Consider the following 26,180-nt stretch of genomic DNA (forward strand, 5'->3'; position numbering starts at 1 on the left):
GACCCGAATCCAGGAATCCAAGTTCGTCCCAAATTGGAAACTGGGTGGAAGAAGCGCCATTCTTTGCTTCTCTCGTGCATGTAAAACCTCTTCCCTGAACAAGAGTTCACACTTTTGCAGGGAAGAACCTGGTCCTGTATTCCTTCCCCAAGCTTGGCCGCAGAGCAATTCCTGGACCTCAGAGACCCAGACCAGAGTCTGGCCTTTGGCAGCTACTTTCTAGGTAACAACTTGGGGCAAATTTCTTAGCCTACGTGAATTTTTTTTTCACATGTGAAACATGGGGATGATAACAGATACTCTACCAGGTAACTGAGATGAAAGAATGAGCTAACAGTAATGAAAAACCATGTGGTGAACTGTGAAGTGCTGCCCAAACCCTATTAACAAGACAGTGCCCACCCAGAGCAGCTGTGGACGCGTTTCCCCATCTGAGCTTCAGCCACCCATGCCTCTCCAGCCACCGAACTCCCCAGGGTGTCTCAGAGTCATCTTTAGGGGCGACCCCTACCCCAATCAAGCACTAAATGCAGGCAAGGGGGCTGGATCCCACCGCTGCACCATCTGCCTGCCCTGTGCACCCTGGTGCTCCACTCCCAGCTCTGTGAATTCTGGCCTTTACCAGGTGGTAGACACTCAGCGGTAAAGAATCTGCCTGCAATGCAGGAGACCCAGGTTCAATCCCTGGGTCGGGAAGATCCCTTGGAAAAGGGAATGGCAACCCACTCTAGTGTTCTTGCCTGGAAAATCCTATGGACAGAGGAGCCTGGTGGACTACAGTCTATGGAGTCACAGAGAATCGAACACAACTGAGCAACTAACACTTCCATTAGGGGCACTGGGCGAGCAACCATTTCTCCCTAGATAATGGAATCACTAGCTTCAGTTCACAGGGTTTATCTCCATTCTCCCCTGAAATGGCGCTGAAATGAGAAGGAATTGGGGGGAAAGGTATAAATCTTCAAAGGCAAGGACATGGTCCCAGAGGCAGCAGGTGCCATGAGGCAGGGGGATGTCACAAAAGCTCTGGAAGGTGTGGCGTGGCCACTGACTTGGGGACAGGAGGGAGCCAGTAAGAACCCCAGGAACCTGTGTAACCAGGCGTGCCAGGCAGCTCTGATGGCTGTGGGTACAAACGCGAACACCAGCTACAGATCTGCAGGTGGTGCTCTTGGCTTTTTCCTTTCGAGACAGTTGAGATGGTTCTGCCCTCACAGAACTTGGCCCAGCTAAGGGCAGCAATGAAGAGACTTGCAGAAAATATAGACAGGAAGTCTGAACATGAAGGGAAGATGTCCAGGGCCCTTTCCCAGCTATAGCTCAGCCCCTCAGCTTCCTCCTCCTAGAAGGCGATGAGAACATTATTCCCTGGGGAAACAGGCCCAGAATCAAAGAGCCTTCATGTACTGTCTACCCCATCACTGCATGCAAACAGCAGAGGAGCAACCTCCCTGGTGGTCCAGTGGTTAAGATGCCCCACTGCCACTATTGGAGGTGCGGATTCAATAACTGGTCAGGGAAATAAGATCCCATACGCTGCAGTAAAAAAAAAAAAGTAAATAAAAGGCAGAGGAAATGTCCCACGTCCTATCCACGTCCTCCACCCAATTGGGAAAGGCCCAGCAGTTTTAAGACCCATTCTTCTTTCCACTGTTTTAGATTTCTTACTTTGGGCTCCCACGTGTACTTGGTATTTCCTTTATTTATGTGTGTGCTCAGTCATGTCCGACTCTTTGCAACCCCACAGAGTGTAGCCTGCCAGGCTCCTCTGCCCCTGGGATTTCCCAAGAAAGAATACTGGAGTGGGTTGCCATTTCCTCCTCCAGGGGATCTTCCTGACTCAGGGTTCAAACCCGTGTCTCTTGCATCTCCCACACTGGGAGGCAGATTCTATACCACTGTGCTACCTGAAAAGCCCAAGCCCCATTCTCAAATATATTTTTTAAAAAAATTAGCCAAGAACACCAGACATTTGAGGAAAGCTTCTTATTCAAAGGTCAAAGAGCAAAGTAAACAAACAAATGGAAGAAACTCAAGAGACAGAGATAACGTGGGGAACAGAAGAAAAATGTACTTAGCATCCCCGGAGAGAGAAGAACAAAACCAGGGACAAGGGAGAAAGAGCAGGGGAAAGCTCCTGACATTTTACAACATGATACAGGAAACAAAACCTTCAACAGAAAGCTCAAAGGTAAAGATTTAAAACATAACCAGAAGAATTCCTGGAAAGCGGAACAAAGAAAGAGATGGAAAATGCCAAGAAGCTGTAAAGGAAATTTGAAGCTCAATCCAAAAGTGCAACGTCCTACTTAACTTACTCCAGAAAGGGATGATAAAGTGGAGGGGAAGGAATTATCAAAGAAACATTCAGGAAAATTTCCCAGAACCTTAGGACATGAGTTGTATCCACACTGAAAGAGCCCACCAGATGCCCTGTACAATGAACACCCCATCTCTTGTGAGATTTCCGAACAATGAGGATAAAGGCAAGATACTAAAGAGCTAGGAGAAAAAAAAAGTTACATACAAGCATTAAGGACCCAGCAGATTTTCCAAAAACAACACTGGGAGCTAAGAGACGGTTAAAAACACACCTTCAAAATTCAGAGGGAGGATGATTTTCAATTCAGAAATCATATTCCCACTGAACACCAATGAACTTAAACATTATAATAAAGATATTTGCAGATAATGTTCAGATTTCAGAAAACAGAACTCCGATGCAACCTGTCTTCTCAGGAAGCCCCTGGAAGATGTGTGCTCACCAAAAAGGGCAAACCTCAGACACGGAAAAGACGGCACCCAGGGAACAGGCGGTTCACAGGAAAGACGGCAGGATTCCTGGACTGACGGTGAAGGAAAGACCCAGGACAACAGCTGAAAAGCAAGAGGCGTCGAGGACAACCAGTCCAGATGGGAGTAAGGAGGGCGGGGCTCCAGGAGGATCGCCACCTGGAACACCCGGAGCTAGGAGACTGCCAGGAGGGCTTCTTGTTTTATTCAACTGAAGCGCTGGGGGGATAAATTAATGATAAGAAACAGGAAACAGCAAGCCAAAGAGGCAGACAAGTAGCAACCAGAGGGAAAACAAAGTTGAACAAGGAAACGTCGTCTTGGGTCATTGTAAGGCTGAGCCCTGAACAGTTACAGATGTATAATCCGCACACTGCACACAGACGAAGAAAAATGAGGATACGATCATATTAAAAGGAAGAAGGATAGAAAATGCGTGTGTGTGTGTGCTGCAGCTGGAGATAGGATACCTCACTCAAAGCCTTCCTTGGACGTCCCTGGCAGTCCAGTGGTTAAGACTCTGCATTTCCACCACAGGGGGAATGGGTTCAATCCCTGGTGGGAGAACTGAGTAAGATCCCACATGCTGCATGGCGTGACCAAAACCAAAACCCAAAACCAAAACAAAAACTCTTCTGCAGCAGGAAGTCACTATGTAACCCTACATAAGACTGGAAAGCTAAGAAATAACCTATTTTTAGGTCACTCGAGCAAATGAAACCAGCTTAAAGAGTTGAAAGTAGGATGACCTTGAGAGTGAGGAGGAGTTGGGGCAGTTTTGTTTCAACCAAGGGCATATATTACTTCAATAAAAGTAAAATTTCAGTTGTTTTAATTTTGTTCAAAAAAAAAGCAGATGTCTTTAAGAGGCCAGACAGAGAGTCTGGCTCTGAGCCGGCCTACACAACGGGCAGGTTCTATCTGAAATAACAGGCCCTCGGCCCAGTTGATTCGTGTCCCTTCCCAAGTTTTGGGACACTGAGGAGGAAGGGTGGGAGGGAGAATGAAGGTGAAGTGGGCTCGGTTCTTTCTGAATTTTAAGAGACACAGTTCAGTTCAGTCGCTCAGTTGTGTCCGACTCTCTGCGACCCCAAGAATTGCAGCACGCCACACACCCCATCATCAACTCTGTGGGGGCGGCTCCTGTGGGCAGCTGCAGATAAGAGCACCAAGAGGGAGGTGTGGAAAAGGCCAGGCCAGGGCCCGGCCCACCAACTCAGACACTGCGAGGTGGTGGACGTGGGGGCAGCCTGAACTCCACGGCAGCTGCGGCGCTGTTTGTAAACTCCTTTGGAGAGGCCAAGCGGATAATAGCGTTGCTAGGAGACGTGCTTCGCAGGGCGGCCAGCTTCCTGTGAGGACCTTCGTGTGGCTGGAAGAATGGGACGGGCTGGACCTGAACAAAAGGGTTCTGGGATGGAGTAGCCGCCGACCATCTGCTGCCGCCTCCGGGGCCCAGAGTGAGATGGGCTGGAGGCCCCGGGTGGTCCCCACTTCTGCCGTGAGCCCCAGTCTTCAGGGCCCCGGAGAGAAGGGAGCCTATACTTGGCCCCACATCACACAGGATAGCCCCACCCCAGGCCCCCAGTAGGGAAGTGCTTTTTGCTTCCAAAGAAACCAGTGGGCAGAGGCTGCTCCTGGGCACCGTAGTGAGGCTGGCAGCTGAACAGAAAAGGGAGCCCACTGTCGCCATCCCCAGGCTTTACCACTGCCTAGGTGCCCAGTGGTTTCCCTGGGGACTCCGCCGCTTCCGGGAACATCTGGCTCTAGAGTCCCTGCCCAGCTGCCACATTCTCACCTGACAGAGCCAGGCAGGGCCTCCAGCCTGGGGACTCAGCGAGGCAGTCATGTGGGGGACTGCAAGGCGTGTAGCAGGTGTTTAAGAAAGTCTTTTCTTGTTTTGGCTGTGCCAAGCCGCACACACGTTCTTATTAGTTCCCCACCCAGGGATCGAACCTGCACTCCCTGCAGTGAGGCACAGAATCTTCCCTTATTCGTTCAAAAAATACAGATGGCATGAGCACCTCTCACCTGCGGGCTCTGTCACCCGGACTCTCGGCCCGTGTCTGCTCTCGTGGAGCTGACAGTCCAGGCTCACACACTGTCCATGCTTAACTGCAAACAGGGGCTGGGAGCCAGAGCCACGGGAAGGCCTTTCTGAGGGGATGCTGGAGTCAGGATGAAAGAGCTCCGCTGGCACTGGAAAAACGGATGTGCTGGGCTGGGCGGGAAAGGAGGCCAGCGGTGCTGCAGGGCCGGGGGGGCCCACCGGTGCCTGTATTCTCTCCTTAAGTTCAAAGGCCATTTCCTGTGCCCTGCGAGTCTTCAGGGATACACAGGTTCAAAGTGAGATGAGAGGAGAGACTCTAGCTTCTTTGGGGCCAAGCATGCTGCACTCTAAGGGCCAGGGCAAAGCAGCCCCCCTGCCCCGGGGTCTGGGAAGCAGGTAACCAGTCGTGGTCAGAGCCTCGGCATAAGGAATACCATGTTTGGTCATTCCACCCAAAACCATCGGCGCAGGTACGGGGAGGAGCCAGGAAAGCATAGAACCATTGAGAAGGGTGGGCGTCAGAACAGGGGTCTTGAGTTCAAGGGTCGTCCTTCCTCTCCCTGCTGGCCTGCCTGGGGACAGGCCGAAGCATCGCTGGCCTGCGACCTGTCCTGGGGTCTCTGGCCTCCCCTTCCTTCACCTACTCAGCACCTGGAGATTTTCTAAACTGCAATTTCCAGTCATGTCCTATTCTTGTGAATCGTCAGTAAAAAAGAAAGCCTCTGTTTCCTTCTATGCCCCCAAGGCTGTGTATGTCCCCATCCCTGCCTCCCAGGTCCATCTCCTCCAGCCACTGGCCTCTCCTCTGGCCATGGCTGGCCCCTCACTCCCCCCACAGCTCCCAGCACCCCAAAACTGGCATACGGAGATTCCTCTCGCCCAGGATGAATACTCATCCATGCCACTGCCTGGCAGATGCTGACTCATCTCTAAGACCCTGATTCCTGCCCCACCACTGCCCCAACCCCAGCCAGGGCCACTGGGAGAGAGCACCCCTGTCTCCTTGCGCTGACTGTTTAGGCCGCACAGATTCCTGGACGGCAGGCAGGGTGAGGGCTGTCTTGCCCGGAGCCCAGCATGGGGCCTGGCTGGGTGCTTGGAGCTGGGCACAGGAGCAAGTGACGCGTCCACACCACACATGAGGACTGCCCCCTGAAAGGCAGCGAGCTCCTCCTGGGACAAAGCCCTCAGGATTAAGACACACAGGGAGGGAGGCCCAGCCCTGCCACTACACTACCTTACCATACACCCCGAACAAGCGCCTTACCCACCTGTACCTCATGGTACAGGGGTGCATGAAGGCTGTGTGTGGTGGTGCCCAGGCTGCCTCGCAGACCCGGGGCCACGAGGTCACCTCCAAGATTATGCAAATCAGTCAGGGATGAGCTGGGATCCACAGAGATGACACACTCCCTGGGGACCGGTGTGCATGGCTGGGTTTGGGGACCAGGTGCCTGATGCAGGAGTCGATTAACATGCATGAACTGTCCCTCCACCTCCAAGACTTTCTAAACACCTGTCCCTGCGCTGTGGAGCTAAAACACAGGTGGCCCATCCCGCCCTGTCCCTTAACTAACTTATGGTGCAGAGGGCAGGACAGACAGGACCCTCCCTTCCACAGAAGGGAAGCCCTTTCTACCAATGAGCCACTTATTTGCTGCCCCCACCCCCACCAGAGATGCCAGCACTGAGAAAGGAGCCCTGATCCTGGGTGTCTGTGCAGGTGTTTGGGGGCCGTTGTGAAGCGTCTCAGCAGGTGACAACTGGTTACACGTGTGCTGGGACCTGAAAACCTAGGGATGGAAAACCCTGAAGGGGTTCAAGAAGGGACAGGTAGCCCCTCCAGAAGGAAGCCGGGAAGAGGGTCTTCTAGCCCCCAGACAAAGTGGGGTGCACAGCTCCCAGCCCCCCACAACCCTCTGGCTGCCGCCCGCGCCGTCCTCACCCTCGTAGCAGTCACGCACGGTGCCGAAGTACACGTAGTACTGGTCGTTGGTGAAGAAAAGGAGGCTGAGCCAGGAGTCGAAGGCGTAGATGGGCACAATGAAGAGGATGCGGACGATGTAGCGCTGCTCGTTGGGGCAGCTGTAGCAGCGCAGGTGCATGTAGATCTGGGGGCGGACGGGGCCGGTCAGCCGGAGCCCCGGAGCCCACGGCCCGCCCGCTCCACGGGAGAGGAGCCCACCCGAGTCCGGCTCCGCCCTCAACTAGCACAGGGACCACCAAACTCAGCCCTGAGCCTCTGCGTCCTTCTCTCTCCACTGTAATGACACACACTTCCCGGGTGAGGCTATTGTAAGCATCCGACCAAGGGGTGCATGAAGCCCGCAGGCTGCGTGCGGTGGTGCCCAGGCTGCCTTGCAGACCCAGGGCCATGAGGTCACCCCCAAGATTACGCAGATCAGTCAGGGATGAGCTGGGATCCACAGTGATGACACGCTCCCTGGGGACCGGGATGTGTGCATATCTGGGTTTGGGAACCAGGTGCCTGATGCAGGAGTCGACTGACATGCATGTACTGTCCCTCCACCTCCAGGACTTTCTAAACACCTGCCCCTGGGGTGAGGAGCTAACACACAGATGTTCAGGTGGTGGCCCACCCTGCCCTGTTGCTTAACTAACTTATGGTGCAGAGGGCGGGACAGACGGGACCTTCCCTTCCACAGAAGGTGGAAGTCTTTTCTGGCTGAGTGGCTACAGCGACAGCTTCATTCTGGGTTTCACTTTCCCATCTGTTGAACAGGGGCAGCGCTGCCTGCCTCGCTGGCAAGTTGGGAGAATGCAATGCAGTTTTTAGAAAGCAGGGGAAAAAATAAAAGCTGCACACAAATGCCAAGAACGGCTCTAACCACGATGCCACAGTCCCAGCAGCCAGAGTCTCCCTCGTCCCAGCTCCCATGACTTCATGCTTGGCCCAGCCAAGCCCTGTGCTCGGGAGGAGGAAGATGAAGCGTTTCCCATCTGTTGTGAGCCAGCCGCCTGGGAAGCGATCGAGTTCTAGGAGGGACGGGGAACCCTGGGACCGGAACAGGCTCAGCCTCCCTCTTCATGGAGCAGCCTTCAAACCTTCTTCCTTGGGCAGCCAAGGCACGTCCCCACCCACGGCAGCCTCCCCTGGGATGGCAAGCCCGGGGGATGGGGACCTTGATTTCCATCCCAGCTCTGCCACCAACTTGTATGTGACTAGGCTAGCGTCCCCTCCCTCTTTCCTCTCTGGGTCCCAATTTTCTTATCTGCAAAGGGGTTACTGCCACTCTGTACACAGTTCCCAGGCTCCCCTATAGCTTGGGCTGGACACGTGACCAGTTCTGGCCCATGGAAGGTGGGCCTTTTCTGGTTGAGAAGGTTAAATATTCAGAGTACCTTCTACACACACCCCTCCCTGCAGCTGTCAGACAGATGGTGTCTTGCAGCTGTAAGATGCTGGAGCCACAGAATGGAAACTGACTGACACTGGGCTGGCTGAGCAAGAACCCTACTCCCCCGGGGAAGCCTCTGAGATTCCGGGCTTATCTGTTACTGCAGTGTAGCCTGGCCTGGCCTAACTAACACTATGTTGGATGAGAAACCTCTCGGGACCACCGCCCACCTGCCCCTGAGGGCTGGGGCTTGCTGGCTCGCCTGGCCTGGGTACCTGGTGGCAGGTAATGAGCAGGGCTGTCCAAACGAAGAAGCCAGAGATGGCCTGAGCAGCGGTTGTCATCAGGAACACGGGCTGCTCCATGGCCGTGGGGCTGCCCTCAGGGATCACGGAGACGCTGGGCGAGGCTGCTGCCGTCGTGGGCGATGCTGGATCTGGGGCCAGCGCGGCCCCCCTCACGGTCATGGTGCCCGGCAGCAGGGGACTTCCTGAGAGAAAGCCTCAGAATAAATGACGAGCTGGCCTAGAAACAGGGAACCACAATGTTAGCCTTCTTCCAGTGTCAGCAGCAGCACTGGAAAAAACCTTCTAGGCTGTACATCTCCCTTCAAAATGTGACCAGACCCTGACCATGCCTCACTCCAGCCCCTGGATTAATGGAACAGGCTCCTGACCAATCTCTCTGCTTCTTCCTTGGCCCCACCATCCACATAGAGCAGCAAGTGAACCTTCTAAGACATCGGTCAGATTGAGCCCTTCCTCTGCTCAAAACCCTCCAATGGCTCCTGTCTCCATCAGACTACAAGCTGTTGTCCTTACAGAGGCCCACGGACTGCCTGATGGGCCCTCTGCACTCTCTGAGCTCCTGTCCATTCCCATCATGATCCTCCATTCCAGCCACACTAGCCTCCTGTGGCTCCAAAATGCCACACCTGCTCCTGCCACAGGGCCTTTGCACAGCCTCTGCCCCGCCACACAGCAGCTCCCACACACGCTTTAGGTCTCTGTCCTGACCACCCATTCAAATATGACCACCCTCACCCAAGGCACTTCTGACCTCTTTGCTTTATTTCTCTCCAGAGCACGCATTACCACCTGGCTCCAGCTGACAAAACTGTACATCACACACGTGTTCATTAACTGTCTGTCTCCCACACCAGACACTAGCTCCCCGAGGGCAGGGGCCCTGCTCTGCTCAGGACTGGATCTCCAGCCCTTGGAGCAGCGGTGTCCGGTGACTGTCTGCGGGCTCCGCCCATCTTTACACTTGGGGTCTAGCAGGGTCACTCTAGCCCTGAGGCACCCCCTCTACTGGCAGGTGTATTTCCTCCGCCATTTCTCCCCAGTTTCCCTAACGGCTGACACTTGGTCCTCACCAACCAGCTGTGCTGTGCTGGACATTTTGTGGCCCTTCCCCACCTTCAAACTGCTCACCTTGTAATTTAGCTCACGGACGGCTCTTCCTAAGAGCCTGCCCTGATCCCTTTCCCCATTTAGGTACTTCCATGCATTTCACCCGCCTCTGCGGTCCTACATGACGTGCACGGCTGTCATTTGCTTGCATTTATCCTCCTAAATCCACCCACTCTTCAAGGCAAGACCACTTCTCCATCTTGGAATCCCCAGCAGCAAGCTTAGCACCAAGACCACTTATAATGTTTATTTTATCATCTGTCAATTTTCACTCCTTATTTCAAAAGGAATTTGAGGTGCGTCAGAGAGAAGCAAAGAGTAGGGTTGAGGCAGCTGACATAAAAGAAGATTCTGGGTGGGGAAAATAAAGACGGGGTGGCTGGGCCACAGGATGGCACTCACTCCAGCGTCCTGGGCAGTTACCCCGCGTGGGCTGCCATGTCGGCCCCACACTTCCTGGTAGCAGCCTCAGTACCTGGGGTAACAAATTAATAGTTTCACGCTGGAAGGAAACCATCTATTACAGGAGGAACTGTTGTTATGGTTCTCCTGGCAAGTTTACAAACAAGGACCAATGCCAGGCTGGGGGCAGGCACCACTCTCAAAGAGTGAACCCATTCCATCAGAAGCACCTGGAAAGCTCTAGGAGGACCAGCCACGCCCCTCTACAGACTTGCCGAGACCCACGGCCCTGATGGAGTCCCTTTCAGTGCTGCCATCTGTTGACAGGTTGGACAACGCCATCCTGGGTCACGGAGCCTCCATGCAGCAAAGGCCCCTGACCAACCTGCCACGGACCAGGTGACCGTCCAACCACTGATGCAAACAGACGCGAAGGTGAGAGCAGAAAGAGCCCTGGCTGAGGCTCACATCTTAGCTCCACCACGACCAGCTGTGTGTCTGCACAGGCTCAGTGGATCCCAGAGGGTCTCCACTGGCTGACCCAGAAAACGGCAAATCCCCCACACCCAACCATCTCAGCCTGAACCCTGCGGTCAGCCCAGATGACCTCTCCCAGTGCCCTCCCCATCTGAGGCTTCCTGGGGCCTTCCTGGGGTGGATCCTGACCCCGAGATGAAGAGGATTCTTGCCCACATCTCCCCACCCCTCGGCCCCCGTCTGAGTCACGTCTGCTCTTAGCTATATGTTTTTACCCTGGAAGAGCCCCCTATGTTTCTATTTTCCTGTAAAAATAAACGATCTCTAACGCCCGACCGAGAGAAGAATCTCGATTAAAAACTCAAAACTGGAGAAGGCATCTATATAAAGAAACTCAAAATTGGAGAAGGTGTCTATATAAAGACTGGTGGCGCTTTGAAAAAGAGACACGGTGACAAGTCTAAGAATAGCTCCTGTAAGTATGGTTGCAACATTGAAAACCAGTGCCAGAAATATTTCCTAAAAGAGAAGATTTGGGTTGTAAATCATCATCTTTGTCTGTCATCCCAAATTAAATGAATAAACACAAGGAAATGGGGGGGGTTGTTTCAGGAAGTGCACACACGCTTCCATCTTCCCCTTCTGAGCAAGGGCTGGGTGTGTCAAAGGCTGTTTTGTCCTCAGCTAACAGCGGTGCTGACGGGACTGTGTATAGACTTCCCGAGACGGCGCAACTGCTGAGCTCTGGCCCCGCTAAGGGGTGACCCGCTAGGGCATCTATTCAGTGTGGCCGGTTTCCTGCTGGGCTTTGCTTCCTCTCCCTCGAGTGCTCTCCTTATGTAGGTCATCTAGTTCCCAAGAAGTCCACTCAGAGGGCGAGTGACTTGCCCTCAAATCAGACCCAGGACTTCAATAGAGTATGTTCCAGGTGCCTACTGTCTCCCAACGGGGGCCCATGGATGAGCCGCCCCCGCGGGCTCCAGAGCCCCCTTCCAGGACGGGGGTCACGGCCATCTCACCAGGGCCCGAGTCCTAGCAGGAAGGGGAGGGAGGTACTTCCCAGGAGGGGAAGCCGCGGCCTCGGCGGGCGCTTCTGCAGCCTGACCTACCCTGGCCATGTTTCTGACCGTGTCTCGTGCTGGGGCCCCGTGATTTACAGACCACTGACTTCGTTCTCAGGCAGCCCTCACTGTTTACAAAGCATTTCCCCCCACATGATCTCATGCCTTTTCTCACAGCAACTCTGAAGTAAGTAGGACTGTCTGCATCTTAGAGATGAGAACAATGTGAAACTGGGTTTTTACAGCTTCCGAGGGTACCACCAAATGACTCAAGGGCTTTCATTCTGCTGCTGCTGCTGCTGCTAAGTCACTTCAGTAGTGTCCGACTCTGTGCGACCCCATAGATGGCAGCCCACCAGGCTCCTCCCGTCCCTGGGATTCTCCAGGCAAGAACACTGGAGCGGGTTGCCATTGCCTTCTCCAATGCATGAAAGTGAAAAGTGAAAGTGAAGTCGCTCAGTCATGTCCAACTCTCAGCGACCCCATGTCCAACCCTCAGCGGCCCCATGGACCCTCTGTCCATGGGATTGTCCAGGCAAGAGTACTGGAGTGGGGTGCCATTGCCTTTTCCCAAGGGCTTTCATAATAACCCCCAAAATACTTCCAGGGGTACCGACAAATAACTCTTAGGATTTTCATAATAACCCCCAAATACTTTCGGCAGTGTTCTGACTTACAGGCGCAGGGTCCCCGGCACCGAGAGAGGCAAGTGAAGGCAGCTCTCAAGGGTCACCCTGCTTCATGGCACTAAACCCTGCAAACTTGGGCGCTGGCAGCAGAGGTGGGCACTGAGTCCCACCCTTTCACACGTGGGACAGGGACCTTCCTGGAAAGGACCTCTGCCTGCCTGGGTCCCGCAAGTGAGCAGGATGCTGGCCTGGTGACACCTCAGACCTGGGAGAAGTGGGGGTTTTGCTCCCCAGGGGAAAGGACCCTGATAGCTGCCTTTTTTCCATGCAGCCCACACATACCAGAGGGGGGAAGACACACAGATGGAGCTCAGAACCTCAGCTCTGGCAGGTGCCCTGTATGTTCTTGCTGCTAAGTCACTTAAGTTGTGTCCGACTCTGTGCGATCCCATAGACCACAGGCCACCAGGCTCCTCCGTCCCTGGGATTCTCCAGGCAAGAACACTGGAGTGGGTTGCCATTTCCTTCTCCAATGCATGAAAGTAAAAAGTGAAAGTCAAGTCGCTCAGTCGTATCCGACTCTTAGCGACCCCATGGACTGCAGCCTACCAGGCTCCTCCGCCCATGGGATTTTCCAGGCAAGAGTACTGGAGTGGGGTGCCATTGCCTTCTCCCTGTACGTTCTTAATCGACTGAAATTAAACTGCCAGGGTCGTGGTAGAGAGCCTGAGGGGAGACAATGGAGTCATCTTTCCAGCAAACACGACCTGAGGCCTCTGGACACTGTGCTGGGCGTGGAAGACCAGGTTCAAGGACGCATGGCTCCTCTACACGCCTGCTCTATGTGACTGGGGAACCTGGAGGCCTTGCCCCCACCACACTGCAAAAGGGAGTGCCCACTACCCAGGGAGCCCTGAGGAAGTGCCAACCACCTTGGCGAAGGCTGGGGAGAGGGGTCGGGAAAGGCTTCAAAGTGGCAGGGGCTTTGGGCAGAGCTTCAAGGAGCATAACCAAGCTCCAGCTGTGAGGTCGCCAAGCCGAGTTCCTACTGGATTCCACCACCTGCAAGCCTGACTTCATGTCTCAGAGCTTCAGTTGCTTCATCTATAATATTTAAGGGTAATGATGTCATTGTCAGACTTGTGTAAAGCTTCCACTTTACACAAGTCCCATTAGTAAAGCGAGACAGAATGCAACCAAAAAATTAATATTTTGCAACTCCTAATACAAACAATGGACATAGATATGGATCATCACATCATCATTTTATCATCAGTAGATGATAAAACCACTGGGTGAGGCTACTGAGGAATCTGATAAGGGATGGAACAAGCCACAGTCAAGGTCAACATCACTGAAGAGGGGCATGGGGTACAAAGGACACACACGGCACCATCTAGGAAGGACCCTCACCCCAAAAGTGAACTGGAATCAAAGCAAGTCCCTAGAACTAACCACCAGTATCCAGGAGATACAGAGGGTAGCACAACAGATGAAATGATACCATGAGGAAGCAACAGCAAAGCCAGACCATGGGACCATCTACAGGACGAAGGACCTGGTTTCTCCCAGGAATCGATGGCTTATAAACAAAGGTGGCTGGGGGGCAGTAACAGAAGAGGCCAAGGAGACATTACAACTAAACGCAACGTGTGGACTTTGTTGAGTCTCTGTTAACAAACCAGTGATTTGAAAAGATATCTTTATGGATACGTGTACATGTATGACGGAGTCCCTTTGATGTCCACCTGAAACTATCACAACATTGTTAATTGGTTATACTCCATATAAAATAAGAAGTCAAAGAAAATAAAAAATAAATTGAAAATAGAAGAAGATATCTTTGAAACAGATGGCACACAAGAATTCCTGCCAATTTTGTTAGGTGCATGTGCTAAGTCCAGCTCTTTGTGACCCTAGGGACCACTGTTCATGGGACTCTCTAGGCAAGAATGCGGGTGTGGACTGCCATTTCCTCCTCCAGGGGATCTTCCCTCCCAGGGATCGAACCTGCATCTTCTGTGTCGGCAGGGGGGTTCCTCACTGCTGAGCCACTTTGGAAGCCCGCTTCAGGTGCACGGTAGCTTTGCAAAAATAAAAGTGTTTATCAATGGAGGAAGAATAATCGTTTCAATAAACAGTACTAGCTAGAACAACTAGATATCCAGAGACCAAAAAAAAAAAAGAAAGAACCTTAACCTAAACCTTACACCATACACAAAAATTAATTTAAAATGGATCATGGATTCAAATGCAAAATGTAGGGACTTCCCCAGTGTCTCAGTGGATAGGAATCCGCCTGCCAATGGAGGGGGCATGGGCTCCCTTGTCCAGGAAGATCCCATATGCCACAGAGCAACTAAGCCCACGCGCCACAACTAGCCTTACTCTAGAGACCAAGAGCTGCAACCACCGAAGTGTGTACACCCTGGAGCTCGTGCTCCACAGCAAGAAAAACCACCACAAGGAGAAGCCCAGGCACCTCAACAAATACTAGCCCCCACTCACCTTGACTACAGAAAGCCCACGTAAGAAGCAACAAAAATTCAGCGCAGTCAAGACTACAAACCTTTTAGAAGACATAGGAGGAAATCTTTGAAACACAGGGCTAGGTGCAGCCTTCTTAGACTTAACACCAAAAGCATGACCCTCTAAAAGGAAAAACTGACTGGACATCACCAAAAGTAAAAACTTTCATGCTGTGACTGTGTGAACAGCATGAACAGACAAGCCACAAAGCAGAAGAAAATATCTTTGAGCCACATATCCAACAAATAACCAGCATCTGGAATATAAAATATAGCAGGGCTTCCCTGGTGGCTTAGAGGGTAAAGCATCTGCTTGCAATGCAGGAGACCCGGGTTCGATCCCTGGGTCGGGAAGATCCCCTGGAGAAGGAAATGGCACCCCACTCCAGTATTCTCGCCTGGAAAATCCCATGGACGGAGGAGCCTGGTGGGCTGCAGTCCACGGGGTCGCAGAGTGGGACACGACTGAGTGACGACACCTTAAGAGTGCTCAAAGCTCAACAGTAAAAAAACATAAAAAATAAAAAATAAAACCCAAACAATTCAGTCAGAAAATTCACAAAAGATACAAACAGACACTTCACACAGAAGAAGCACGGCCAACATGTAAATGGCTGTTCAACATTAGCAATTAGGAAAACGCAAACTAAAACCACAATGAAGTATCACTCAGTTCAGTTCAGTTCAATTCAGTCGCTCAGTCGTGTCAGACTCTTTGCGACCCCATGATTTGCAGCACGCCAGGCCTCCCTGTCCCCACATATAAATACGAAATAGTGACATCAAACATAGGTGAGGATGCAAAGAAACTGGCTCACACATACATTTCTGGAGGCAGTATGAGAAGGTAGAGCCGCGCTGCAAGAGTCTGGCAGTTTCTTATAAAACTAACACGCACTTACCACACAACTCAGTATCACTCTTCGACATTTATCCTAGAGAAATGAAAACGTACATTCACACAAAAACCTATACACGAAATGTTCACAGCAGCTACCTTTGTAACTGTCAGGGAAACGTGGAAACAATGCAAATGTCCTACAGGTGAAAGGTTAAACATTCGGTACATCCAGACCATGGAACACCACTCAGCAACAAAGAGGACAAACTATCGATACAGGCAGCAGTCTAAACGGATCTCGAGGGATTGTTTAGAGAAAACAGTCAGTCTCAAAGTACCACATACTGCCTGGTTCCTTTTATGTAACATACTCAAGACAACAAATCTATAAAGATGGAGAACAGATCAGTGGTTGACCGAGGCAGCAAGGAAAGCGGGCCACAGATACAGGGAGGGAAACACAGGAGTTCCCTCCAGGCGGAGAGATACTTTGTATCTTGAAGTGATGGCGCTACAGGAGACTACAGGTGGAAACTGCAGAAAAGGACACACACAGGAAAACAGTGGGAACTGAGGAAGGTCTGTCCTCTGTGGCCTAGTTGGGCTTCCCTGGTAGCTCAGCAGTAAAGAACCCACCTGCAATGCAGGAGATGCAGGTTTGAGCCCTGGGTTGGGAAGATCCCCTGGAGAAGGAAATGGCAACCCACTCCAGTATTCTTGCCTGGGAAATCCCATGGACGGAGGAACCTGGTGGGCTACAGTCCATGGACTGTAGAGTCAGACACGATTTAGCGCCTGAACAACTGTTGCCTAGTTAACAGTACCATAGGGACTTCCCTGGCGGTCCAGTGGCTAAGACTCCATGCTCCCAAGGCACCGGCCCCGGGTTCCAATCTCTGGTCAGGGCACTAGATCCCACAGGAAGCAACTAAGAGTTTTCAAGGCTCAACTAAAGATCTCACATGCTGCAACTAAGACCCAGCACAGCCAAACAAATAAATATTTTCAAAAAACAGTACTATACTAATGTCCACATCCTGGTTTTGATATTGGCCTACAGCAATTTTGAGATGTTAGCCTTGGCGGAGGAAGGGTACATGGGGTTTTATGTACTATTTTTGCAACTTCCTATGAGCTTATAATTATTTTTAAATGTAACAGGTTTTAAAAGGTCCTTATCAAGTAGAGATGCACACTGAACTACTTCAGGATGAAAAAGAACATGACAGCTGGGATTTTGCTCTTTGGAAAGGGTGAGAGAGACAGAGGCCAACAAGACTGCCAGATGTCACTAACTGTTGCAGCTGAGTGACTGGCAGCTAGAAACATAGTCTTCTAGGTGCTCTACTTCCCTGCGTTAGACACTTTGCATAATAAAGTTTTCAACCACAGGAGAATTTCCCACCAAATTTGTAATGAGATGGGCACTGACTCAGGAAAGCATCTCTATCAGAGATTTACCAGTTGGTTATCTTGTAGAAACACAATCAAAAAGATTTGCCAAACCTAATCACTGACCTCAACACATCTTTCTTTAACCAAAACAAAAGAAAAGTTCTACTCGCCCATTTTTCCCTGTGACCATTGGCTGTCAGAGATATGCTTCCCAAGGATGTTTCAAAGACATCTTTTGGTGCTACTTTAGTGGCTAAGTCATGTCCGACTCTTGTGACCCCGTGGACTGCAGCTTGCTTGGCTCCTCTGTCCATGAGATTTCCCAGGCAAGAATACTGGAGTGAGTTGCCATTTCCTTCTCCTGGGGATCTTCTTGACCCAGGGATCAAACCCGCATCTCCTGCATTAGCAGGCGGGTTCTTTACCACTGAGTTAGGAGGGAAGCCTAATAACATCTTTAAGCATGTTTAACATGTCCCTCACAGCAAAGGCTTGTTATCACAGTCAATGAGAAGGGAACTGCTCTTTAAAAGAAACCTCAGTTAGGGCAGAGGTTTCCAGAAAAGTATACATAAAACACTTCTCCTGTTATAAGAGTATGTCACCCAAAACAATATGCTGAAACTTAAAAAAAAAAAAAATGCTCATAACTGAGCTCCTAAAAGCCTACGTAACAGAATTTTCTAATCTGTTTAAAAATTTCCAAAGCATCTGAGTGGGTTTTGGACTCATGCGTTAAGAACTTTAAAATACCTTCCATTTAGTTTACAGGAACATCTGATTGGCCTCGGGGAGGATGGAAATGTACTAGCCAAATTTCAACAAATCCTCTGCATACTCGTGCATGGGATGGAAAAATGAGTAACCCGATTTAGAAAACAAGCCAGTGATGCGTTTCCTCTGTGTGCAGCTACGTGTCCCAGGCAGGGATCTTTTTCAGGGAGGGCAGCCATTAAAATGAAGTGTCTAAACAAACTGGTCTCTCCCACAGCATCAGAGCACAGTTTCCAAAAATAAGTACATGAAGTCGGAAGGTTTTTGAACTACTAACAATTTTTAATTTTTAAAAATCATTACATCTTTAACTCATCTTCTGATTTCCAGTTTTAGTGTAGGTTTTATGATGCACGTATTGTAACAGTGTATCTTTACAGGTTTTGTGTAAACACTAGCTTCCCCAGTGGCTCAGCAGTAAAGAATCTGCCTGCCAACACAGGAGATGCAGGAGTCCTGGGTTCAGTTCCTGGGTTGGGAAGATCCCCTGCAAGAGGAAACGGCACTCAACTGAGTGACTAAGCGCATAATGTGTGTGTGTGTGTTAGTCGCTCAGTCGTATCTGACTCTTTGAGACCCCGTGGACTTTAGCCCACCAGGCTCCTCTGTCCATGGAATTCTCCAGGTAAGAATACTGGAGTGGGTTGCCATTTCCTTCTCCAAAGTTCGCAATGTAACAATAAGAAAATACAAGTATATAATAACTACAACAGTATCCATATGGGGGCTGCTACTGCTAAGTCGCTTCAGTCGTGTCCAACTCTGTGTGACCCCAGAGACGGCAGCCCACCAGGCTCCCCCGTCCCTGGGATTCTCCAGGCAAGAACACTGGAGTGGGTTGCCATTTCCTTCTCCAATAATGGGGGCACATGCCCCCAAAGTTCTTCTACTGATAGGGACGTGTGAGTAAAGAAAGTCTGGAGTGATGCTGTAAGCAGTGGGAAAAGCCAGTCACTGACAGGGCTCCTAACTTTCTCTTCAGTCCCTCTGCTCTGTCTCCCCGCCTCCCTCAGCCCCAGGCTGAACCAGAATTAAAGCACCGTCAAGGTCTGGTCCTGCCTCTCTCTTCCAGCAGCCCACCTACCAGCAAGGCAGCTCCAGACGTGGGCCTTATTCGCCTGCCCCTGCTGCACTCGGTCGTAGGGTCTGAGTCAGGGAAGCTGGGCTGGAACCTCGGTGCCGCTACCTAGCCGTGGCTGGGCAGGTGACCGAATTGGTTTTCTGGGTGCACCATGCTGTAAGCAGGACCCTTGGGCCAAAGGAGTTTACCAACTCAAGAGTTGTTCAGATTTAAGGAAGGATTGTGGTGCTGTATTGGTTGGATGGCATCACCGACTCAATGGACATGGGTTTGGGTGGACTCCGGGAGTTGGTGATGGACAGGGAGACCTGGCGTGCTGCGGTTCACGGGGTCGCAAAGAGTCGGACACGACTGAGCGACTGAACCGAACCGAACTGTGGTGCTGTATGGGCTCCCTGGTGGCTCAGAGGTTAAAGCGTCTGCCTGCAATGCGGGAGAGCCAGGTTAGACCCCTGGGTTGGGAAGATCCCCTGGAGAAGGAAATGGCAACCCACTTCAGTACTCTTGCCTGGAGAATCCCATGGACAGAGGAGCCTGGTAGGCTACAGTCCATGGGGTCGCACAGAGTCGGACTTCACTTTCTTTCTATGAGCTTCCCAGGTGGCACTAACGGTAAAGAACCCATCTGCCAGTGGAGTAGACAGAATAGACCTGGGTGGGGAAGACCCCCCGGAGGAGGAAAGGGCAGTCCACTTCAGTACTCTTGCCTGGAGAATCCCACGGACAGAGGAGCCTGGTGGGCTACAGCCGGCCGCTACGCCGTTTCAGTTCAGTTGTGTCTGACCCTGTGCGACCCCATAGACAGCAGCCCATTGGAGTGGGTTGCCATTTCCTTCTCCAATGCACCAAAGTGAAAAGTGAAAGTGAAGCCGCTCCAGTCGTGTCCGACTCTTCACGACCCTCTGGGCTCCCGTCGGACACGACTGGAGCGGCTTCAGCACACGTGCACGGCGCTGTATATACTGCTTACGTGGTAACACCCCTAGAGGGGTCTGGGTGGCACCCCCAAATCAAACACATAGTATTTCCACAGAGAAAGGTGAGATATTTTTAAAGACCATAATTAGTCTCGCATCAATTCAGGTCAGACTTTTGCCACAAAATTAGTGTGCTGCAGACTTAGGAAGAACCTTTGGGATTTCAAGCGTTCTGGATTCCAGAAAGGAGGAGAAGGGACATGGCCCTGGACCATCCTCCAACGTTTTGGGGAGTGATGCTCCAGGAAGCAGGAATCAAGTGCAGTTTGTTTTCACTTATCTTCAAACATGCCCACATCCCTCCTCCTGATCTGAAATTCTCTGAGAACACATTAGGCTTTGATGGTGGGATGCAGAGGTCCAGAGCCCTTGGCAGCCAGGCCCCAGCCTCCCTCCCTGCCTCTTCCTTGAGTGCTGGCAACACAGAGTCCCTCCACATGTGGCCTGGCCCCTGTCCCAACACACCCTCCTCTCAGCCCTGGTCCTTGTGGCAAGTGACCACTTTCACTCACGAGCCATCCTCAGCATCACAGCCTCCGTGAGGGCCGGCCCACGCCCTCCCAGCCGTCTCCATGAGGTTTGTTCTGACAGTGTTCCCATCTCCCCACACCTGAGTCATCTATCTCTCAGCCTGGCATAGCACCAGATACACAGCAGGGACCTGGAAGAGAAGGATCAATCAGATGACTGACGAATGCCAGGCATTAAGCCACATAATGCAGGCCGCCGGCTTTCCGTCACGTGGTCCCTTCCTCGCCATTCAGAGTTCTGCTGAAGGACCTCGATGTTTGGCTGGAGGAAGGGATAGGCCAGGGCAAAGGATGGAGGCTGAGTCACGCTGTCTCACACACGTCTTCCAATGCGGAGAGGCCACGCCACTGAGGGCAAAGGGATTTGTCCCAAGTGCTCCATCAGAACTTAGTCCACCTGGTGTGAACAACAAGAAGGTGAGAACCTGCCAAGATAGGGATGTCTGAACCAACTGGCACAAGATAGCAAAATGTTCTGGCTGCTTCCAGAAGAATGAGGCTCCCAATCAAACAGGGCTAGAGGTCTCCTGGTGCAGGGACACTGGTTGAGGAACCCCTGGAGGGTGGTTTACTCTTTCTTGTCTTCTCCCCAGTCAGCCTGCTAGCCTGTGGAGGTCAGAGGTCATGTCTCATGTGCAGCTCTGATCTCTAGCACCTACCTCAGAACCTGGATGTGGTCAGCACTCAACAGGCTTCGGCTGGATAAGGGCGGGGGAAACCAAATGAATGTTCGGGCTCTGCAACTCCTTCCAATTCTAACATCCTGTGACACCTCCCACCAGCCCTATACCAACCCCCAGGAACAACAACTCCTGTGCCACCCACCCCCGGATCTTTACCACCACCCCCTCCTCCCTGCCTCTGTAGCTGTCACCCCTTCTATGGACCATTAGTTTGTACATTGCATGTCCTCTCTGGCCTTTCCCATTATCTACCACAATTGGCATTAAATCTGTTCCCTTAACATCCTGAGTCGGGCTCCATGAGGGCAGGGACTAAGTGCCATGATGAAATGTGCCTGCTGAATGACTGCTGTGGGGGCATGGTGACAAGCACACTCAGCCGGGGTGCACCCAGAGCAGGACACTGTCAGGTGAGGGGTGTCGCGTCCTGATTGGCACATGGCCTGTGGCACTCTGCAGTTGACAAAGCACTCCTGACAGTTGTGGGGAGTGGGTTTTATTGGAGTTGCAGCATCTTGGCAGGGTAACAGGGTCTTCTGGAAGGGCCTCGGGGAGCAGCAAGCCTCAAGACTGGACAGAGCTCACCTGGCAGGTGCAGAAAGCCCGGCTTCAGGGGACTGGGGGAACAGGGTCAGGCAAACCCAGCACACAAGCGAGGAGTGCTGGTTTATGAACGTCCTCCACACCTCCGATCAGCCCCCAGAAGGGCACCTGAGATCACAGGATCAGAGTACAGGGAGATGGGGGGGCCTCAAGTAAAATTCAACCAGGCCCTGGCAAGGTTTGATGAACTACGCCACAGCTTAGCAAGCAACTTGGAGTGACGCAAATGCTCATGGCTGCTAATACAGCCCCACCCCGTCCTTCTCTGGGAAAGACATCTTCTGGCTGACTCCCGTTCTGAAGACACCCACCTTTTCCAGAAAAGCTACGGAGCTATGTATAGTCCCCAGACTCAGCCACCTGCCTTGAAACTAGGTATTTCACTGTCTCACCCAGATTTTATTCTATCATTTCACTTCATGCTTGGGCGATACCTCGCCGTTTCGTGTCCCCTACAGATTTTCTGTGTGGAGGGCTGAATAATGGCATCCCAAAGATATTCACCTGAACTTGCAAATATTTTACCTTAAATGGCCAAAGGAACCTTGCAGGTGTGGTTAAGGCTCTTGAGATGAAGAGATTATCCCAGATTATCTGAGTAGGCCAGACAGAATCACAAGGGTCCTTACAAGAGGGGAAAAGAAAGGCTTTGAAGCTGAAGGAAGGGCCCTGAGCCAAAGAATGCAAGTGGCCTCTAGAAGCTGGAAAAGGCAAGGAAATAGATTCTCCCCCATCGAGCCTTCAGAAGGAATGGGGCCCTCCCAACGCCTTGACTTCAGAGCCGTGAATACATTTCAGACTTCTGACTGCAAAACCAGAAGAGAACAAATCCATCTTTTAAGTCACTAAGTTGCTGGCAGTTTGTGAGAGCCGCAGTGGAAACTTAATACACCTAGTTTACAGATGAGGGAAACAGGGGTCTGGAAGGCTAAGGCCATCTGCCCACGGAATCCTGGTAAAAGGCTCCTCACGCTGGCCGCACCGTCCTGTCAGGCCCCGGATTTCCAAGGGCTGTTAAAGAGCCATGAGCTCTGGAGTCAGACAGCAGGACTTGACTTCCAGGCCCATCACGTACTCACTCTGTGTCTGTGGGCAAGTTACACAACCTCTCCTTGCTGCAGCTTCCTCAGTGGTAAGATGGGGCTGCAGCCACCCTTAGGTTCGAGAGAACTGTAGGGAATAAACAAGTTACTACACAGCACCGAGGACAGGGTCAGGAGGGCATGGCGTTATCCGTGACAACTCGCTCCCGTTTCACAGGCATTCCCTCCTTTGGCCAGGGTGGGAGGGCACCCACCCAACAGTCTCTGAGACCCGGGCCAGTCCTGTCTCCAGTGGTCAGCTCTGTTTCAAACCTTCCAAGGTCATATTTTCATTCATTAGGTTCCAATCCTAACCCTTTTGAGCTGCAGCCACGAAGTGCTTGCTCGGACGGTTGCTACACACCCATGAGCCAAGCGGGGCTGGCAACACACTCACCCGCACACCTCTGGAATATTAATACAGCCCGGGAGGGATTTCAGTTCTTTTATTTAAGATCCATGGAGAAACTTTCACCTCCACAGAGCTCACTAGGCACCACTTGATCTGAGCACGGTTAATCTGAACTGGCCGCTGCCCCCACTTCGGCCACCGGGGGGATGACGGGTCCTCTGGTCTCCGGGGGCTGTCTGCTCTGTGAACTTCTGGGTGGCTGCCTTTTGGGGGAGGCTGACCCACATCAGAGCAGGTCAGCAGCCCTCAGCCTGGCCTTTCTCCAGAGGGGATTACAGGGAAAGAGCAGCCACGGGCTGGGCGGTTCTGCCTGGTTAGCCTCTGGAAAGAATATCACATGCCCTCCCGAGGGGGCAGGGTCCTGTCCCTGGGTCCCACTCCCCTGGGATCAACACAGACAAGCCAAGGCCAGTCCAGTGGCTCAGCATCTGTCTGTCTTCTCCTGGGGCCAAGTTCCCACGAATCTCTCAACAGGAAAGAAAAACCATCCAATCATCTATCTATCCTTCACTTGGTGGTAGGGACGGGGGGTAGGTGCCGAAATGAAAGAGAACAAAGTAATCCAAAATCCTTCAGCAAGAGCTTACTTAATTCAGTCTTGTAATTAAGTTTTGTTTTGTTTTTTCCAATACATACCAGGCCAAATTTTGACCCTTACAGTTTTCTCCCAAACTGAGAACAGATGGGCCAGTGCTCAGCCTCTCTAACTAGACTCTGTGTCCCTCTAATGAAACCACCTTTTCAGCCAGCTAAGCCCAATCCAGCCCTAAGCAAATGGGTCCCCTTTGGATGAGAAACCCTGAACCTCAATAGTCCCACTGGCCCAGAAGAACAGCCTGTGGAAGCTGAGACAGCTGAACCTGCCCCGACCCCTGGGACTCCTCTGGCAAGAAGTCCAGCTTCAGCCCTGGGTACCCAGTGAGAAATCCCAGCCTGAATGTCATTCATGAAAACATGTATGTACTGAGTGGGCTGAGCCAGCATTCCACCCTGGGTGCACACCCCATAGGAATCCATGTGTGTCCCACAGATAAGAACAAGACATTTCATAGCAGCCCTGTTTAAAACACCCAAAACCTGGACGCAGAGTGAATAAGCAGGGATGGTGGATCCAGGAACAGTGAGTGAGGGGCTCCAGCCCTCGGGGGTGGAAAATCCAGGCATAACTTACAGTCAGCCCTTTGCATCCACATCTGTAGATTCAACCAACCATGGATCAGGCAGCACTGTGAGCACATTTATTGAAAAAAAATCCATGGATAAGTGGACCCACATAGTTCAAAGCCATGTTCAAGGACCAACTGTATATTGAATCAGCGTGGTCTTCCATGCCGCAGTGAGCAAGGACTGCTCTACACAACCTGGGTGACTCTTCTAAAGACATGACTCCATTTTCAAGCAGGCCAGATCCAGTCAATAGTGGTGAGGTATGAGAGTGGTTGCCTCTGAGGTTTTGACCTGGAGAAGGCCCCAGGGAGCCCCAGGAGAGGTTGGGAATGTTCTGCAGCTTGAGCTGGACAGTGGTTTACATAGGTATTTACAAATGTAAAAATCATCACACTGTACACCTACCTGTGTACTTTACTGTAGCAGGTTAATGAACATACATCTTCAAGCACCTTCTGTGTGCTAAGTCCAAAGGGTATCTCAAGCAAGGCTCTAGCCCTTAAGAGCTCACAGTCCAGTAGGGAAGAAAATATTAATACACTCAAATAACAATGCAAAGTTGCCCATGACCAGTGGGGCAGGTGATGAGAGTTGGCCAGGGGATTGCTGGCATCACTGCTGAGTCAGGGAAAGGGGTAGAAAAAACTGATCCAATGCAGGAGTTTTGGAGGCAGCCAGACCTGTGTCCGATCCTACTTCTCACTGTGTGACTTGGACCCGATGTTTGCTCTGCTTCTTCAGCCTACGGGGGAACCACAGTGGAAAGCACAGCATTTCCTGGGTCCTTGCGAGGACCAGGGAAAGAATGCACAGAGCACTGGGCCGTGAGATTTGTTATTCCTGCCGCGAGGCTGCGCCCGCCCTGTGCCAGGCACCACGGTTCACAGATGTGAAACGGGCCCTGCCCCCCTCCCCTGCCTCTTGATCCCACCACGAAGAGGGCAGCCACCACTCACCCACTCTAACAAAAGTGCAAGCGTCTAACAAAACAGGGGCTGTGATGTGGACTTGGCCCTAAAGGAACCTGCAGCCCAGTGGGGAATCAGACACCTAGGACACAGTGTAAAAGGGTTAGGTGCAGCGGAGAGGAAGAGATAAAGAAACAGGGAGGTCAGAGGGCAGAGGGAGGTGGAAGCTGAGCTGGGCCTTCAGAGGTAGATAGGATTTGGGCACGTGGAGACCGCCTGGGAGGGAGAGGCAGGCAGGGAGGCAGAGGGAACGGCGTGAGCAACAGCACAGAGGTGGGCAGGTGAGGAGGCAAGTGGAAGAAAGGGCGCCCAGTCACGTGTGGCTCAACCAGGGGCCCAATAAGCAGGGCCTGGGGCAGGGACTTCATTCATGTGTCAGAGGGGGAACCCTCGAAGATTTCAGAGGTCAGAAAATAAGCATATCAGAGCAGGGATTTAAATACCAAGCTAGACAACAGCAGTGCTTCAGAGGGACCAGCGGGAGGGGGCTCCATTTCTCCAGGGCTGGGGCTAGGGGCCAGACTTCCCAAGAAACACCCAAACTTCCACATCTGGTCCCCTTCGTGAGACCCAAGCTTGCATTCTTGATTAACTGATGGTCAGGGGGTCCCTTGGACAGCAAGGAGAACAAACCAGTCAATCCTAAAGAAAATCAACCCTGAATATTCACTGGGAAGGCGATACTGAAGCTGAAGTTCCAATACTTTTGCCACCTGTTATGAAGAGCCGACTCACTGGAAAAGACCCTGATGCTGGGAAAAAGGGCAGGAGGAAAAGGTGGGGACAGAGGATGAGATGGTTGGATGGCATCACTGACTCAATGGACATGAGTCTGAACAAACTCCGGGAGATAGTGAAGGACAAGGAAGCCTGGTGTGCTGTAGCCCATGGGGTTGCAAAGAGTTGGACACGACTATAACAACTACAACAGGGGCCTGAATGAGGACGCTGCT

The 26,180-nt window shown here is 51.9% G+C and overlaps 1 protein-coding gene across 2 annotated transcripts in view; it reads right to left on the reverse strand.

Moving 5' to 3' along the window:
• TMEM184B (transmembrane protein 184B) overlaps positions 1–26,180 on the reverse strand; it is a 50,691-nt gene that overhangs the window by 15,609 nt on the left and 8,902 nt on the right. For both annotated transcript variants that reach the window (XM_052640133.1, XM_052640134.1), the window contains 2 exons: positions 8,478–8,727; positions 6,789–6,954 (listed from right to left, as the gene is read on the reverse strand). In XM_052640133.1, coding sequence (XP_052496093.1) covers positions 6,789–6,954; positions 8,478–8,669 — 358 coding nt within the window. In that variant the 5' untranslated portion in view covers positions 8,670–8,727. Of the gene's footprint in view, positions 1–6,788; positions 6,955–8,477; positions 8,728–26,180 lie in introns of those variants that run through there.

Source organism: Budorcas taxicolor, chromosome 5 (assembly GCF_023091745.1).
Source record: "Budorcas taxicolor isolate Tak-1 chromosome 5, Takin1.1, whole genome shotgun sequence".
Taxonomy (NCBI): Eukaryota; Metazoa; Chordata; class Mammalia; order Artiodactyla; family Bovidae; genus Budorcas; species Budorcas taxicolor.